The sequence below is a fragment of the Peromyscus maniculatus genome, chromosome 18 (assembly GCF_049852395.1).
Source record: "Peromyscus maniculatus bairdii isolate BWxNUB_F1_BW_parent chromosome 18, HU_Pman_BW_mat_3.1, whole genome shotgun sequence".
Taxonomy (NCBI): Eukaryota; Metazoa; Chordata; class Mammalia; order Rodentia; family Cricetidae; genus Peromyscus; species Peromyscus maniculatus.
The window spans coordinates 1,602,431-1,621,495 of NC_134869.1; the positions used below are offsets into that span (position 1 = coordinate 1,602,431).

The window sequence follows — 19,065 nt, forward strand, 5'->3', positions numbered from 1 at the left end:
GTCACTCCTTGCTGAGCCATCATGGAGGCTCTTCAAAAAATCGAAAGAAAATACTGTGTGGGCGTATGATATGTGTGGGCACGTGTGCCAGGACACACGTGTGGCAGTCAGAGGCCGACGCTGTAGAGCTGATTCTCTCCTTTCACCTTTGAGTGAGTTCCAGGGACCGAACCCAGGTCATTATGCCTGTATAGAACATATCTTCACATGCTGGGCTACAACTTCCTGGCATCTTTTGTGGCCCAGGCTTGCCTAGAACTTACTGTGTAAACCAGAATGACCTTGAACTTCTGATCCTCCTGCCTCAGCATTCCTAAGTATGGTGTTACTGATGTGCACTACCATGCCCAACTTTTGACTTTTTAAGGTATTTTTACATAGGACAAAACTCATCAATTTTTTGCTTTTTTTTTTTTTCAAGATAGGGTGTTTTTGTGTAGCCTTGGCTGTCCTGGATCTTGCTCTGTAGACCAGGCTGGCCTTGAACTCACAGAGATCTGCCTGCCTCTGCCTCGGGAGTGCTGGGATTAAACACACCACTGCCTTTCTCACTTTCTCTATTTCTCTCTCTCTCTCTCTCTCTCTCTCTCTCTCTCTCTCTCTCTCTCTCTCTCTTTCTCTCCTTGTCCATCTGTCTTTTTGTCTTTTGTTTTGTTTTGTTTTTCAAAATGAGGTTTCCCTGTGTAGTTTTGGTGCCTGTCCTGGATCTCGCTCTGTAGACCAGGCTGGCCTTGAACTCACAGAGACCCTCTTGCCTCTCCCTCCCGAGTGCTGGGATTAAAGGCGTGTGCCACCACCTGGCAAAACTCACCAACCTTAACTTTATTATTTAATTTTAATAAACATATACAGACATGAAAATACCACCCTAAATAGTCCCTCTCTGTAGGCAATTTCATCCCTTCACCCATCACTATTCCCAGCACCCATCAGAGCTGTTAATTTGGCTTTTTCTAGAATTTTATACAGACTTGTAGTCCAATATTCTTCACTTAGTGTAGGAAGTTTCTGGAGGTTCACCCACATGCTAATATCTTGTTCCTTTTTATCACTGCCTAGGGACTCCACTACAGTGTGATTCAAAGTAAACTTTTCACTGGTTGATGTACACTGAGATAGTTTATGAGATCATTATTAACAAAGTTGCAAGGAACATTTTGTGCATATGTCTTTGTACATACATAGATACATACATATATTCTGTGTTGGGTAAATATTTAGTATTGAGAGGACCGAGCAGACGCCATAACAGGCTGTTCAGTATTCTCTTAGAGATCAGGCCTCAATTTCAGTTTCTTGAGACTGAACAAGCAGTTTCTGAAAATACCACAAATAATGGACAGTCTCCAACACCCCCAACAGCAAGGACAAGGAGGCCGGGTACATGCAATGTCAGGCCAGGTCTGCCTAGAAATGGAAAAACTATAGCCTTAGCCAGCCCCTACTAGCCATGGCCAATTAGAACATAGTAATATGATTGCCACTTGCTTAAGCCAATCATATATGAAATGACCTAACTGCTCTAGGCCCTCCCCTTGGCTATGCTTAAAAGGAGCCTTCGAGCTCTTCTCAGAGTCCATGCCATCTTTCCTCTGTGTGCGATAGTTGGCCCCAATATACTGGAATCTTTCTGGAGATAATAAACGTGCTTGCTGGATAATAGTCTTTTGTGGGACTTCCCCAGGTCCCTAACAGTATGATTAGTGAATCGCATGGTTTAAGAAATTGGCACATATAGACTGACAAGGTGGCTCAGAGGGCAAGGCCCTTGTATCCCTGGGACCCACATGTGGGAAAGAGCCGATTCCTGAAGTTGTTCTCTAACCTTCACATGGATATTTGCGCTAGTGACAGCGTGCACATCCACCCACCCACCCACGTGAATACACGTAATGTAAATAGTTGGCCACCGAGCAGTTGGTGTGGCATTCTTAGCACTGCGCATGAGGTAGGGATGGAAAGACAAAGAGGAAAGAAACCTGCACAAATCCTAGCACCATCATTTATGACATGGAAGCAGAGAAACTTCACATACGGTACAAGAGTTTCGGAACAGAAACCTAATTACTCCTGGGCCACACCACCGTCTGGCCTAGTCCTGTATTTCAAACTGTGCTATGTGGAGTCATGCTTCCCTACTTGAGGACATGCCATTAGGACCGAAAAGAGTCCGGAGAACGTCGGAGTTCAGAATGAACCTCTACCAAGTGCATCCGTTTTGGTCCCCTAGCAACGGCGGGCCGATTACTCGGCGCTCGATTGGATTGGTTTGAGGCCCTCCAGAGCTACAATGCTCTGGGCGGAGCTTCTAGAAGCCCGCCCACTCCCCGGGTGCGCACGCGCAGAGAGTGGGCCGTGCGACTAGGAAGAACGGAAGGTCGCGACGCAGGCAATGGTCCGGCTGCGCGCACGCCGAGTGGCTGAGGGGCCGGAAACGCGCCCCGAGTGGCTGGGAAGCCGGAAGCGTGCCCGGGGGGTGCGGCCCTGAGGAGGTGGGCCTCGCTGGGCGGGGCCGGGCGGGAAACGGTAGGGCAGCCGGACTTGGGGCGTGGGGTCCCGGGCGAGCCAGGGCTCCCGGGCCGAGGTCCGGCCGGATGAAGAGCGGGGCGGCAGGGCCGGTGCTCCCCAGCACGGGCCTCAGGTGGGCGACGCGGCCGGGTGGGCCAGGGCGGCCAGGGCGGCCAGGGCGGGGAAAGGCCGGCGCCGATCGCTTTTCTCCCCTTCCAGGTCGGCCAGCCGGGCTGCCAGCGCTTCCGGAACAACCGCCCCGGGCGCCGCCCAGCATGCCCCGCACTGGGCGCCGAGCGAGGCCGCCAGCCCTGGGAGACGTCGGGCGGTCCGGGGAGGCGCGGCCACCCGCGGGATGTGTTAGCACGTGACACCGGCCCCGGCGCGCTCCCGTCGGACGCCGGTCCTCTGCACTGCCCGCGCAGGTGAGGCGGGCCGGGGAAGCCGGGAGGATACCGCCGGGGAGGGAGTCTTTGTTTGGATACCTGTATGTGTGACTTGTAAATGGATTGATTGGAGCACCCGAACCTAACCCGCCCCCAGGCCCCCAGAAAAAAAAATCCTGAGTACTAGTTGATTCCAGGTGTGAGTGATTGGAGTAACTAGACATTCTTAGTTGCTTGACACCTTTTTCCTGTCTTTGAGTTATGGTAGCGTTGGCATTTTAATTCGAGTTGTCTGTTTTTGTAGTATCGCCCTTCACCTTTGGGTTTGGGGGTTAACTTTAGCCGGGGACGGTGGAGTGCGGAGATTTAAGTTATTAATTGTGCAAGCTTTGCGAATTAGAAGGTACTGTGCTAGCACAGTATAGAAACAAACCAAAGACGAAGTTGTATTTAGCTGGTATTTTTCAGAATCCTTTAAAAGTCTGTTTAGAATGTGGAAGAGAAAACGTATTGATTGAAATTATTGGAGCTGGTCGATGCATCTTGCAAAGTAGTTGTATTTTTCCAGAAAACAGTGTCTGAGATCTGCACCTAACAAATGATAATGTAGGTTGTTTAGAAACATAAAAACAGACTGATCTGCCGAAGATGCCAAAGTGAAGAAGACAGAATTCAGTATCTTGAGTTTTTCTTAGGATGTGATGTGAGACAGGTAGGTAGAATGAAATTGTCCTTCTGGAGGAGAGAGCCTTCTGAGGATCACAGTGTGCATTCCTTCCTAATGTCTTCTGTCTTTGACTACTTATTACCTTTGGTTTATGGCTGTTGAGGTCATCACATTTTAGGGACTCACAGCAAAGCAGAAATCTGCTGAGCCTCTGCCATTAAAGTTTGATTTGAACTGGTTTGAGAAGGCCTAGGATTTCACACCGATGTTTATTCTGACAAAGTTTAACATTCGGAGCTTTCAGAATGGGAAGAGAAGCCACACACTTTGCTCTAATATTACTGTAGTTGGTATGTTTTAGGTTGTATGGTTCCAGTGGTGATGTTGTTTTAGGTATGGTTGCAACTGGGAAAAGTCAGAGAAGTTTGTTTTAAACTAGCTGGAGCCTAGAAACTCTGAGTTAAAATAGCATGGCTTCTTTAGACTACAAGGAGTTTCCATTCCTCAGTGAGAAAAAATTGACTTTTGTTGATCTGTGGTCCTTCAGATAGTGTACCTCATTTACCTGTGGTTCTAGTGGTTTTCCTGGTCAGGGTGATGAGTGGGCATGGCTTTACGGTCTTTCATGCTTAGTCGACGTCCAAAAGCTCGTTTTATGACTACCCTATGGATATAGTGTAATTCAAGAAACAGGTCTGTGTAGGACTTCATACCTCACCGTTTAGCCAGGTCCTAACGTAAATAGGACTCTGTAAAAGACAAAAACAATTTGTTTATAATTTGTTACTAGGCTAAGAGGTTGGGCATCTTAGATTAGATCTGAGATCAAAACTCAGCTATACCTCTGACTAGTTACGTGATTTTAGGTTGTTCTTTAACCTCAAAATCTAGGCTTTCTTCTTAAAATGGGGTTAAGGTGCCAGTGCAGGACTGGGGAAGTGGTTCAGTGAAGAAAAGCACTAGCTGTGTAGGAGGCTGACAGTTCCTGTTGGGTCCCTGGAACCCACATACAAAGCTGTATGCAGTGCTGTGCATCTGTAATTCTAGCACTCCTTGGGGAAATGGGAGGCTGACACCAGGGATCACCTTGGACGGAGCTGGCAAACCAGCTAGCCTGAATGTAGCTCAGCAAAAATAATAAAGACCCTGCCTCAACGACATGGAAGGGGAGAACTGCCTCCAAACCTTCGTATCTGTCCTCAGCCCACTCTTCACACACGTGCATGTGTGTTGATTAAAAAAGAAGGCAACACACTGGGTTAGCTAGTGCTCTGGTTGCTATAACAAAATGCAAGACAAGAAGCGACCTAGGGAAGACGGTGTGCTCTGACCTACAGTTCAGGGGATAGTCCATCGTGGGGGGGAGGGGGGGGTGGCTAGTGACATGGCAGCCTGCAGTCTGGAAGCACAGGGAAAAGCTGGTGATGGGCTTGCTTTCTCATTTTCATTTAGTACAGGATCATCCTACCCCATTGAATGTGGGTGTCCCCCACCACATTCATTGTGCATCTTACCTTTTCAATTAAACCTTTCTGGAAACACCCTCATAGATACACTGAGAGGTGTATGCCCGTGTGATTCTAAGTCCACTGGTTGACAGCGAAGGTTTGCCGTCATACAACCTTGAAGTATGTGGTTTAGGAGAGGCAGGAGTAACTCACGTGTTCCAGTGGCTATAGAGGAGGGTGGGAAGTCATTAGAGATCTTTGAATAGCTTTGTGTAGCTTCTGTAAATGATAGTATGGTCTCTAACTTCTGATTAGAAACTAATACGTATAGATTTTAAAATAATTATTTTAATTATATATGTGTGTGTGTGTGTGCCTATGCCGTGTGTGCAGGTGCCCTTGGAGGCCATAGGAGGGGGTGGAACCCCCTGGAGCTGGAGCACAGGTTTGTGAAGGCCCCTGATGGGATGTTGGGAACTGAGCATGGTTACTGCAGACTGAATTCAAGTCCTCTGGAAGAGCAGGAAGGGCTCTTAACCCATGAGCCGTCTCTCCAGCCCTCTGTATTTTCTTTTGAGGCAAGATCTTGCTATGTAGTCTAGACTGACCTTGAGTTTACCATTCAGTACAGGGTAAGCTTGGAACTTCTGGCAATCCTCCTGCCTCAGCCTCCCTAGTTCTGTGCCATCACACCTAACTAAAACTAAGGCCTTTAAATAACAAGTGCCGTACTGGCTTTCCCACTCAGCATCACTACTCTTTTTAGATGTGCTTAGCAACATTGCAAGAAGGGCTGTACAGAAAAGATGATCTCTTGATTCTTCAGCTGTCTGAAAATGGTCTGTGTATTAATAGAGTCCGATGTGTTGGAATATCTTTGGCAGTCTTTGCAGGGTGGTTGATGCCCTTTTATTGAGCTACTTTGTGATTTGAGGCATATGCTACATCTTTAAGCCTTAATTCCTCATCTGCCTTCCTTTTCAGAATTAGTGTGAAAATTCAAAATTGTTTTAGTAGAGTTCCAGCAAAGCTTGCATGATGAACCTCAGTGTGTGAGGGTATTAAGATTATTGTTTAGTAAGGTATGGATACAGATTTTAAGAAATAGTGAGTCTTAGGAGAACATGGTGCTTCTTTATGCCATTGGTAATCTGAATCAGACCAGGATTACTTTTAACTCACTATAAAAAGGGTTAGTAAAACTATTTGAGTACTTTAAAGTAGAATGCCTAAAACCTACTGGTTTGAGCAGATAAGCCAAATGGAAATAGTAACTACCATGAGAAGAAAAGCTTGGGTGATTTAACAAAACAAACAAACAAAATAAGCCACCATAGCTGGAGCTGTAGATTGTAGACTTGTGTCTTTGGGTGCTTGTGTAGGGTTTGGAGCAAGGTAGATTGAATTCAGGTCCTGTGTATGGTATGAGATATTGACATGCATTAGTTAACTCTGAATCTCAGTTCCTTCTTGTGGTTTCGGAGTCATGTGCATAAGGAGCAGTTGGTCAGGTCCCATCTCCCCATCCCTGGATTCTCGGCTCCTAACATGAGGTTACTATGGTGTGTGCTTTTTCCTAGGATGAATGACATGAATTTGAGCCCAGTGGGGATGGAGCAGCTGTCTTCATCCTCTGTGAGCAATGCCCTGCCAGTCTCAGGAAGTCACCTGGGTTTGGCCGCCTCTCCCTCTCACAGCGCCATCCCCGCCCCAGGTGAGTGGGAGCCATTGCACTTGAGCATTGTGCTCAGTTCTGAATGCATTTTAGGGTGATACAGAGAAAGCAGGGAGTGGCCCCCGCCGAGTGTTTGTGTAGTTGCAGCATCCTAGCGGTTTTTTCCTGATCGGTCCTTTCGGGTTATTCTCTCTGATCCAGAGCTGAAATTGACTTGGCTTTTTATCTGGGGCTTCTCATACTCATCTGGTTGACACTTTGACATCATGTCCCTAATTAATGGAGAAAATCAGCTAAATTTCCTCTTTGAAATCAGGCCTGTCTTAGATGGGAAACTGAATATCTGTAGGAGTGTGCAAGGCCGGCTTTATGGGAAAGTGGTGCGAGAGATGAAGCTCCTATGTGGAAGTCACTGTGAGCATGGGCATCTGCAGAGACACAGGATGGAGGAAGCTCGTTCCTCCCTGCCCATGCCTTAACATATAACTCCCTTTTTGTTGTTTTGTTTGAGAACTGATCTTTCGTAACCTGGATTGACCCCAATCTCTCAAGTGCTGGGATTACAGACATGTGCCACATGCTTGGTTCTGAAACCCTTTTACTGTCCAGTTTTATTTTCTTTTCCATTGAGGTGAAAAATGAGTAAGCTATTAATGTTAAGGATATGTAGCATTGTAATGTTGTACTGGACTTGTTTAGTATTTTAAGTGACATGTAAAAGGTAGTTCAATAGTTCTTTGTAGAGAATTATATCCTGAATTAGTAAAATGCCACAGCTAAGTCAGATTAATTGAAATTAGCATCTCCTTCCTTAAAGTGTCAACACAAAAAATTTTTAAAAATTAAAGTTTATTTACGTGATGTTGTGTCTTTTGTTGGATTCTGTTGAAAACATGGTGCTTCTTTACACACTGATAATCTGAAGCAGGCCCAGGATCACTTTTGTGTACCACATATGTGCCTGGTGCCCACAGAGGCAAGAATAGGGAGTCAGACCCCTTGGAACTCAAGTTTCAGACGGTTGTGAACTACCATGTGGGTGCTAATGCTCTGAACCTGGATCCTTTATAAGTGTAGCAAATGCTTTTAGCTGCTGAGCCATCTCTCCAGCCCCACAAAAACTTAAAAAAACATAATGGTGTATGCTCTTACCTCAGCATTTAAGAGTACAGGCAGGAAGATAGGAGTTGAAGGTCAGCCTTGGCCTTGAAACTCATTTAAAAAAATTGATAGCCCATCTGTTTATCTCTTAGGCATTTCTTTTAGTAGGTAGTCTTATTTAGAAAAGGCTTGTATTAAAAACACTGCCTTTGGCTGAAGCATGCAAATCAGCACTGACTAAGTTGGTGGATATTCATTTGATGCTTAAGCGCAGGAAAAGTCATTTAAGCATTTTGCCAGTGGGTGTGATCCAAAGTGGGTGTGGCCTAAGGGTCAGACTGTTTGGATTGTAAGTATAGCCCAGAAAGAAAGGGCTGAAAATAAACACATAGCGATCCGTGTCTAACTTTAATCTGGATGGATTCAAATACAAACATAGCTGGTTTTTGTTTGTTACATTTTTAAACAGGGTCTTACTATGTTGCCCAAGCTCAGCTTAAAACTCTGCCTCTGCCTTCCTGGTCCTGGGATTACAGTAATGCACCGTGATGCCAAGCAATTGAGTGCTTTCAAAGTGAAGTGTATCGTGTTAAAAAGGGAAAATAAAGCTTTAAAAAAGTTATCACTGCAAGAGGCCACACCTGTGAACAGTTTGGTTTTTAATGCTTATTTACCTTAAAGAGTCATTTTTACTGTTTTTAATTATGTGTAAGTATATGCACATGAGGGCAGGTGCCTTGCAGAGGTCTGGCCTGGAGGACTGAAATGGCTGCTGGAATTGAACTCTGGTCCTGGTGCTTCACGCTCATAATTACTAGGCCATCTCTTCAGCCCTGCTCTATTGTTTTTAATGTAATTTGTTCTCTGAGCTGTTATTCAGCCAGATTGTTAATTGTTTTGGTATTTGGGAGAAGCAACTGGAGGGTCAGCTTAGCACTTTAAAAATAACCTGATGTGCACACATACATACTAATCTGAGGGCCACGTTTGGTCATGCACACTTGTAATCCCAGCATTCCACTGGATCATAGGTCAGCCTGGGCTACATAGACCTTTTCTGAGAAGTAATTTGGGGACTAGGACTGTTTGGTTGTTATAGATGTTGCCCAATACTGTCTTGGGCTACAAAGGGTACTGGGGAGATTCTTTTGTTTCTCTAAATTCCAAGAGTTTTGCCAGTGGTTTTTAGTTACTAATCTTCTTTTAATTAAGAAAAGCAATTTTTTTAAAGGTCTCCCCGTGGCAATTCCAAACCTGGGCCCCTCCCTGAGCTCTCTGCCTTCTGCCTTGTCTCTGATGCTCCCCATGGGAATTGGAGATCGAGGGGTGATGTGTGGGTTACCTGAAAGAAACTACACCCTACCTCCGCCACCTTACCCTCACCTAGAGAGCAGTTACTTCAGAACCATTCTACCTGGTAAGTTTTGTAGTTACTGTGGGAGGGGAAGGTGGAGGGTGGGGGATGGAACCATTCTGACCTCAGCTTCTGGAGGTTAGAATGAACATCTTTTTCTCTGTTATTATTGGATAGTAGTCTCTGGGTGTGTTGATATTTGTGTGCTTTGCTTAGAACATGCATATAGTTCAATATGAAGGAAGCAGTTTAATTAAGGAAATTCTTTTTCTTTTTTTCCCATAGTCTTGTTAGTGTAGTTTTAATTCTCTTAATTGTTTTGGTTTTTTGGAGTGGTCGGGATTGAACCTAGGGCCTCATGCATAATAGAAAGGCATATTACCACTATGATACATCTGAAACCCCCCCCTCCCTTTTTTTTTTGTTTTTTTTTAAGACAGCTTTCTCTGTATAGTTTTGGTGCCTGTCCTGGATTTCGCTCTGTAGATCAGGCTGGCTCTGCCTCCTGAGTGCTGGGATTAAAGGCGCCCCAGCACCCCTTTTATTTTATTTTGAGACTGGGCAACTGCCTCTGTAGCAGAGAATGACCTTGTTCCTGATACTCTTGCTTCTCATCTTCAAAGGGCTAGATTACTGGCATGAGGATTTTGTTGTTGCTTTGAGACAGTGTCTTGCTTGTAGCCCTGGAACCTGCTATGTAGACAAAGCTGGCCTCAAACTTAGTGTCGGGATTATAGACGAGCTCCACCATACCTGGTGTATGTTACAGCTTTTTCTTTACACGTGTTGAGTGTGCAGGTATATGTTGGTGCCTGTGGAGGCTAGAGGTTAATGTCGGTGTCTGACTCAGTTGTTCTCGACCTTCCATATTGAAGCTAGGTCTCACTGAACTCAGAACATGCTGATTCAATAGCTAGTGTAACTAACCAACTTGTTCCAGGGATTATTGTTAGGCCACCATGCCCTCCTGGAATTTACATGGGCACTGGGCATCTAAACTCAGGTCTTTAGGTTTACATAGTGGTGATTTACCTGCGGAGTCGTTTTCCGGTTTCCTGTGGTACAGTTCTGTTTTATTGTTGTTTTGTTTTTTGAGAGAGGGTTTCTCTGTGTAGTCCTGGTTGTCCTGGAACTCACTCTGTAGACCATGCTGCCCTTGATCACCTACCTCTGCCTCCTGAGTGCTAGGATTAAAGGCATGTGCCACCCCCAGTCCCCTACTCCCACCTCCACCCCCTATCCCAGCTAACCAGTCTTTTATATAAAACGAATTATGATCACTGAATATTGATGTAGCATTTTTAATTCCATAATTAACCAGCTACCTGTCGTGCTTAAGCTTATTGACTTTTAATTTTGTTATAAAAGTTTTACATATCCTCTTCAGACAGTTTAACAAACAGGGAAAAAGGGAGGCCACATTTGTCTTTCGGGTGTACTTCTGTCTTTTTGGAGTACTGGTGGTTACAGTTTTTCAAGGTTTAAGACCGTGATTTCTCTGCGGTTGTGTGTCTTTTTTCATTTCGTATTTTCCCTTGCTACTGCATGATTTTTATAACCCCTCTCCTGCCCTTTTTGGAAACAGGCTTTCACTATGTTGCCCTGGCTGGCCTAAGGACTCACTATGTAGACCAGGCTAGCTTTGAACTCAGAGACTGCCCGCCTCTTTGCCAAGTGCTGCGATTAAAGGGGTGTGCCACCAAGCCCGACACCCATAATGGTCTTTTTAGATAGCATACCTGTGTTAATTCCGATGTTTGGGAAGCTGAAGCAGGGAGATCAGAAATTCAGACTACTGAATGGATATTTAATGGCTTATTGCATCAGTTTTTATTGCTGGGCAGCTTGGTTTTTCCAGGTTTTATTGTCATTATAGCTGATGTTCTTAGGGGTGTCTTTGTGTATATTTGCAAAATACACTCAGGCATTTAGGGAAGGTTGCTGTAAATGGAATGTTTAATGCAAGACTGTATGGTCATTTTTGAGGCTCATAAATATACTGTGTCTTAGTATATACTATCCCACTAGAAGTACCTCAGATGACATCCTATATCCTTGGAAGCATAGCTTTGGACTTGGGAAGTAGTTTAATAATAAGACTTTTTCTTTGAGGCCCTGGGTCTGATCCTAACCTGCCCCCACCTCCCAAAAAAAGTTTCTGTAAAATAGGCTTGTTTTGAATCATTTAATTTGCTTTGATAATTTTTTTGTTTTGTTTTGTTTTTTGGGACAGGGTTTCTCTGTGTAGCTTTGGTGCCTGTCCTGGATCTCGCTTTGTAGACCAGGCTGGCCTCGAACTCACAGAGATCCGCCTGGCTCTGCCTCCCTGGTGCTGAGATTACAGGTGTGCACCACCACCGCCCAACTTGCTTTGATAATTTTACAAGTTTTTAAATCACTTTATTACTTATTTACTTTTTATTTATTTATTTATTTATTTTTTTTGGGTGGATCAAATTTTAGCATCTTAGGACCAAAGACTTACAACCACACAGATATTAGAGATTCCATTTACGTTGTTTCTAGTTGGGTTTATCAGATCAGCTTCCTGTGTTTAGGATTTGAGTTTCATAGAGAAACTCAGAATGGTATATGTACTACTTGTATAGATACTGATTAAAGAAATAGGTTGTTTAACTCAGCTCTATTTGTAAAGAAAATGGTTTCTAGCGCTTGAAATTTCGTACATTTAACAATGTGCTAATATCTCTTCTTTGATCCCTCCTCTTTTCTCAGGCATTTTATCTTATTTAGCTGACAGGCCACCTCCTCAGTACATCCACCCCAACTCTATAAATGTTGATGGTAATACAGCGTTGTCCATCACCAACAGCCCTTCAGCACTAGATCCCTATCAGGCCAATGGAAATGTTGGGTTAGAATTAGGTGTTGTTTCAATAGACTCTCGCTCTGTGAACACACATGGTGCCCAAAGTCTTCATCCTAATGATGGCCATGAAGTGGCATTGGACACAACAATCACTATGGAGAATGTTTCTAGGGTTACCAGCCCGATCTCTACAGATGGAATGGCAGAGGAGCTTACAATGGATGGTGTTGCAGGAGAACATTCGCAAATCCCTAATGGCTCCAGAAGTCACGAACCTCTCTCTGTGGATTCTGTGAGCAACAACCTTACAGCAGACACTGTAGGACATGGTGGTGTGATACCCATTCATGGGAATGGTCTGGAGCTTCCTGTGGTCATGGAGACAGACCACATCGCAAATCGGGTCAATGGGATGTCTGACAGTGCCCTCAGTGACTCCATCCACACCGTGGCCATGAGCACCAACTCTGTGAGCGTGGCACTCTCTACCTCACACAACCTCGCTTCCCTGGAATCTGTTTCCCTCCATGAAGTTGGCCTCAGCCTAGAGCCTGTGGCTGTCTCTTCCATCACACAGGAGGTTGCTATGGGGACAGGTCATGTAGATGTGTCCTCAGACAGCTTGGCTTTTGTACCACCATCGCTGCAGATGGAAGACTCCAATTCAAACAAGGAAAACATGGCAACCTTGTTTACAATCTGTGAGTGTGCTTCACTGTTCTCTTCTGGAAACACTTGGTTTTGTGTTTTAAAAGTATATGTGTTTGAGTGTTTGGCCTGCATGCATGTATATGTACCACATGCATGCCTAGTGCCTGCAGAAACTAGGACAGTGTTGGATTCCCTGGAACCAGAGTTACAAATAGTGGGAGCCATCATGTGGCTTCTGGGAGTCAAACCTGGATCCTCTGCAAGAGTAGCAAGTGCTCTTAATTGCTGACCCCTCTCTGCAGATCCCAGATGCTGGTTTTAGAATGCCATTGTCCTGAGTAGTGTTTGATGTAGTCTGACGCTAGTTAAGGGAGTGGGGAAAGGAATTCCACTGTAGACTTTTTCTTTGCTTTCATATTATCCTTTTATTAATCTGGTGCCATTTCTTCAAGTCAAATACTATATGCGCAGTTTATTGGTTCTTACATTGACTTTCTGGAATAAACAGACAATACAGTCATGTCTGTATTTTACTAACTAGTTGTAGCCCTATAATCAAGGTATTTCCCAAACAGCATTACAGGAGTAAAACTTAGCACAGGTCATCTTGGTGATGTACATTGTACTCTTTGAGCATATGCCAGGAGAAAGTAACTGGGAAAATGTAGGTTGATCTGCAGTGGTTTGCCCTAGAGTGTATGAGTTACTATAGTTGGACATGTAAAAGTTCTTTTTGATTGGACAAAATGGTTGATTTGTTGGTCTCACTTTGTGCTTAAGCCAGGCCAGAAACTTTTCATCTGCTCCCTGTCTGCTGTGCTCTGCTAGGTGAGGGGATAGGGCAGTCTGCCAAGACAGTGCAGACCTGGAAGACCCTGTAGCCTGATGGGAGGCCTGGACAGAACCTGGGCAGCTGTAGTACATAGTAACAGTAGAAGTGTCACGATGGGATTAAGCTCTTGGTGTTCACAAACAAGTAACTAGGCTTGGGAGGATCGGCAGCATATGTGTTAGCGCGGGCCGGAGGACAGGAGAGGTGGTAGGCAGTTGATAGGAAGACAGCCGTTGGCGCCTGTAAGGGCCGAGAATGAAAAGAATCGTAGTGGTTCAGGTGGTTGTAGTGGAACATGGGGGGCGGGCAGTCGCCTAGGGAGATAGGTAGGAGCAGAACATACAGGGCTGTCAAGACCTGTCAGGGTTTAGGAGTAAGGATTGCTATGGGCTTCTGCTGCAGCGTGAGCTGCTAAATTTGTTAGAGGCAAGTATTGTGGGGTGATAATGCTGAAATTCAGTAAAAGGTGATTTCCTGTCCTCAGAAGTAAGATGAAGAAAGTAGAGCATTTGTGGGACAGTCATTTAGAGCTTGTAGGTAGGATAAGGGGGTGGTGCTAGGGAGACAGCTGTTTCCTGCATGCGAGATTCCATAAACGTTATACTGAGAGGTGGGGAGGCGAGTGATGAGTCCATTCTAGATATTGATTCAGTGTGTAAGGTGCTCACTAGAGATGTCTAATGGAGCTCAGGGAGGGATTATCTAAAGGTAGTAATCTTGGCCATGGTAGTGGGATGAAACCATCTGGTAAGGATACAGAAGGGCTTCTGAATATAGTGAACAATAGTGTCCACAGTTCAGAAGCCAGTCAGTGAGAGCCCTTTGTATTGGTCTTTAAAGTCTGTGGTAAGTGTAATTAAGACCCCTCTTACTGGTTGATTTAGTAATTAGCATTTGATACCAAGTGGAAACAGCTTATGTGAACTTCACCCATCTGTGTCTTTCACACGCACTGCCTGCAGGGTGCACTCTCTGTGACCGAGCCTACCCCTCAGACTGCCCTGATCACGGACCAGTGACATTTGTTCCTGACACACCAATAGAGAGCAGAGCAAGGCTGTCCCTCCCAAAGCAACTTGTTCTCCGCCCATCCATTGTGGGGACAGAAGTTGGTAAGAATTTTGGAAGAGACCACATAATCCCATCAAGTCTCCTTTCCTTATTGGGTGGAGTTGTAAGTTTGTGTGTAATTAGTGATTAGTTGATTTAAAAGTCAGTGGCTTAAAATGTGTACTGTTAGGGAATAGTTGACTTCCCTGATTGTGAGGATAATAAAGCCTGTGGTGCAGAGCCTCTCCTGAGAGTCAGAATTGAATAGAAGCACAAATCCTGCCTGAGTCTTTGGAGACCTGTTCTCAGTTCTTACATCCACTCAACAACTGGCATGCTATCATGCTCTTTGAAACTTGTTTTCTATTAAAACGTGGAAAATTAACTTTTGATAATTGTGTGGTGTGGAAGATAAGCAGATTTTTTAGAAAATATAATTGTATAACACCCTTTAGGAAGGAGTCTAGATGACCAGGGCATTATTTACCCGTATCTGAATTACACAGCTTCCAAGTTCCTGTGCCAACCCTTTGAAAATATCAAATTGGGTTTATTATTTATCAGCCTAAGCTCAGGCATGAATCTTGAAAGCACTAAACAACTTTGATAATAATCATACAATACATTAAGCATAAGAGATTTATATAAACTTATTTTATATAAATTGCTTTTTTTGGTGTTTTCTGGTCTCTTGCTAAGATATGGAGGAATGTAGGTTTTGTGTGTTTACAGCAGGCATTTGATTTTGCTTTTTCTGCATTTCAGTTTAAGTACATGTGTGCGCGTGCACGCGCGGGCTGTGCCGTGCATCTATGTGAGTATAGGTGCACACATGCCTTGACACACAGGTGAAGGTCAGAGAACAACTTTGGTAGTGGGACTCTGTAGGTGGACCCCAGGCCTCTAGGCTTTCAGGAGAGGTGCTTTTCCCTGCTGACCCATCTTTTTGGGCTCTTGTCTGTTATTGTAGGCTCGCCCCTAAGTCTTAGCTGTCTCAGGATGGTTGACACATAGTTGTTAGCTCCTACCTTAGTGCCCTCGTTAGTTTATGTTGAAATCACTGTAGTTGGTGTACTTCCATTGATAGGTGTGTGGACTGCAGAGACCATTCCTGTGCGCACTTGCTTCGGGCCTCTGATTGGTCAGCAGAGCCACTCCATGGAAGTAGCCGAGTGGACAGACAAGGCAGTTAACCACGTCTGGAAGGTCAGTGTTGAAGAAACCTCGCTGGCTTTTGGCTGCCCATGCTGGCTTTCAATCTCTGAGCCTCTGCTTTAGCTTCCCAGATGTTGAGATTATGCCACGCCACTACCATGCTTGACATTTTGGGCTGTTTTCATTATTTTGTGATGGTTTTAAAAGGGACAACTCAAAATCGCCCAGGACTGAGAGTGCATTCACCTGTCCATTATTTATTTTGTATTACATTCTTTTATTTCTGGTATAAAATCTTTACAGTAGTGTCCCAGCTGTTGAACAAATAGGGGATAAACTAATATAATTTTCATTTTATGGATTAATGCAGTGATTTTGATCTCTTTAAAAGATTTATCTTTATTTTGTATATGTGTGTGTATTGTCAGAATGAATGTGTACCACTTTGTGCAGTGCCTGTAGTGGCCAGAAGAGGGTGTCAACCCCTGGAACTGGATTTATAGACAGTTCCGAGCCTCTGTGTGGGAGTTGGAAACAGAACTCAGCCTCTGCAAGAGCAGCTAGTGTTCTTAACCACCAGGCTACTATCTGAGCTCTAACTGGAATCATTTTATGCATTTTGATTTCTTGTGGCTGCTGAGGCGATGAACTTTGTTTACAAAATAAATGTTTTTTGTTGTTTTTTTGTTTTTGAGACAGGGTTTCTCTGTATAACCCTGGCTGTCCTGCAACTCACTGTGTAGACCAGGCTGATCTCAAATTCAGGGATTGCCTGCCTCTGCCACCTGAGTGCTGGGACTAAAGGCATGCTTGTCATGAAAGTTATTTTTTAATTGATTAAACATTCCTCAGATATTTGGCTTAGAGAATAATTCTAGCATTAACTACAATTATTTCTCTAGTTTCCTAATGGGAATATAAGATTTTGACATTAATAGCTATACTAGTAACATGATGTAGAATCTTAAAGAATGGTGGGTACAGAATTGAAACAGCGAGGCAGTGCATCATAGGGGACTTTAGTTTTGATGTCTGACTGGAAAAATGGGTGGGGGTGGTCCTCAGCAGATAGTCAGTCCCACAGTACCTATCTGGTAGTGTTGATAAAGACAGATAGACAAGTAGGCTGTATTTTATCTTTTTAGCCAAAAGGTCCTCAAGAGTGGTGTCATTCTATATAGTGAGCAGCACCTAAAGACTACTAATGCTCTTCCTTGTACTTCTGGAAATAGGAAGAGCGGTGAAGTAAACGTGGCCTAGCTAGCATTTACTAGATGAGTGAAGGAAAGGTTTTCCGTTCATTTGACGTGTATGCATGCCTTCTATTGGCAGATATACCACAATGGTGTCCTAGAATTCTGCATCATTACAACGGATGAAAATGAGTGTAATTGGATGATGTTTGTACGCAAAGCCAGGTAAGGGGGGTTTAGATAAAGGATCATTACCATTCAGATAGTTTTTCAAGAGCTGCAGAATACAAGTTACCACCCTTGACATGCTTAAAGCTCAAGCCTTTTCAGCATTTCATTCTGTAATAGCTGACTGGGTGACTACTGTAAAGCAGAGTATGTCTCTTTTTAAATAAACATTTTATTCAGCTTCTGTTGCAGTGATCCATGAGTTTGCAAGTGAATGCCTCTTCATATCAGCGATAGTCTTTTTCTGGCTATTATTGGAATTCATTTTTGTTAGCTTTCTATCTTTCTATATTTGTCATAAAGAAATTTTAAGACTTCACAAACATTGCAACTCAGGCCTATGATACCCAGTGCCCAGCCCTTGGGAGCCTGAGCCAGGAGGATCTCTGCAAGATCTAGGCTGCTCTGGGCTACATAGCAAAGTTCTAGGTTAGCCTGAACACAGATTGGGACCCTTTCTCAAAACAAACAGGAACAATTCATTTTATTTCTCTTGTGTTTGTTTTGAAATAAGATATCATTATGTACATCAGGCTGGCCTGGAACTTGGAGCAATCCTCCTGTAATCAGTCCTGTCTCAGTCTCTGGAGTGCTGGGATTACAGGTGTGAATTGCCCATGCCTAGCTACTTACTTACTCATTTTCCATCTAGTAACAGTCTGGTGTTTCTGACTATAAAGGATAACCACCTATGTACCCAAGTAAAAAATAGGTTTCTTCACAATCCCTAACAGGGTGGATAGAGAATTACAGAAATGATGAGAAAATAGTTCCATCTAATCTTCCATATTGGATTCTGCTATATGGTAGAGGGCATGGCATGTCTAGTATATATTTCAGAATTACTGTATTCAAAGATGTAACTTATTGGTAGGATTGCTTGCCTAGTGTGTGAAACACATTAGTTTGGTGCACAGCAGTGAATACAAAGTGCCCTTAAACCAAGTATGGTGCTATACACCTGGAGCCCTAGCTGTTTAGGAGGCTGAATGGAAAACTAATTGAGGCCAGGAGTTTACAACCAGCCTGAGCAACACAATGAGACCTGTTCTCTTACACTTGATCTATTACATGTGATTATGTAGGAACCGTGAAGAACAGAATTTGGTGGCTTATCCCCATGATGGAAAAATCTATTTCTGTACCTCACAAGACATCCCTCCTGAGAATGAACTGCTCTTCTATTATAGCCGAGACTATGCTCAACAGATTGGTAAGTCTGTGAGACTGGCTGTCATGCATCTAGTGCAGTACCATCAGTGACCAGAGGGAGTGCAGTAATGATGTTAATTGTGGCTACTATCATTGTTTTATTAACAATTAAACCTCGGTAGTTAGATATTAGGGTATAAGCCTGATAGATCCATGGAGTGACTGGAAACCATCAGCTGGCCCTCTTCTCCACCTTTTCAGATAAAAAGGGCCGGTGAATCTTTTCAAGCCCCTCCTTCCTCTCTGTAGTTATCTTCATCTGGGTCCTCGAGAAAATGCTATGGTTTATTATGTAGCTGAATGTGGACTCCACCCTCTGTATCAAGGTGTAACTCCGTTGGCGGTCTCAGGGTGGCAGTACAAACGGATCTCCCGCAACAGATTTTACAGTGAGGGCTTCAAGAAAGCAGGCTCTTAGCTCTGTGTGCGAGGGGACAGAAATCTGTAGCTCTTCACCAGCTTGATGGTGCTGATTTTCAGATAAATAAGCTTTGGTTGTAGGCCTTTGAATCAGGGCTTGAAAATCCCTGAAACTGCTTTTTGGAACTTCTTGAAAGTTAGCCAAGTCCCTTGGGTTTTGATTTAATGTTTTTTTCCTCCTTCCCCTGTGTTTCATTGACAAGTCTATATAAGACGGTGTGCACTACAAAATGTAAATGGTTTCTCCAGTCAAAAGACTTTATTAATCAATCCCGTGTTTACATGTGCTTTTTGTGTGCCCTGGTGCACTACTTTAGATGACAGAAATAAGGCACTGAACAAGATATCTTAATTT

General features: G+C 44.0%; 1 protein-coding gene across 4 annotated transcripts in view; it reads left to right on the plus strand.

Moving 5' to 3' along the window:
- The first annotated feature begins 2,342 nt into the window (after positions 1-2,342).
- Positions 2,343-19,065, plus strand: part of Prdm4 (PR/SET domain 4) — a 28,324-nt gene continuing 11,601 nt past the window's right edge. The window contains exons 1-9 of one of the 4 annotated variants that reach the window (XM_076554448.1): positions 2,343-2,492; positions 2,728-2,933; positions 6,590-6,723; positions 9,017-9,202; positions 11,876-12,670; positions 14,415-14,564; positions 15,590-15,708; positions 16,990-17,075; positions 18,164-18,291. In XM_076554448.1, coding sequence (XP_076410563.1) covers positions 6,591-6,723; positions 9,017-9,202; positions 11,876-12,670; positions 14,415-14,564; positions 15,590-15,708; positions 16,990-17,075; positions 18,164-18,291 — 1,597 coding nt within the window. In that variant the 5' untranslated portion in view covers positions 2,343-2,492; positions 2,728-2,933; position 6,590. The other 3 variants (XM_076554449.1, XM_076554450.1, XM_076554447.1) reach the window with 3 other exon arrangements.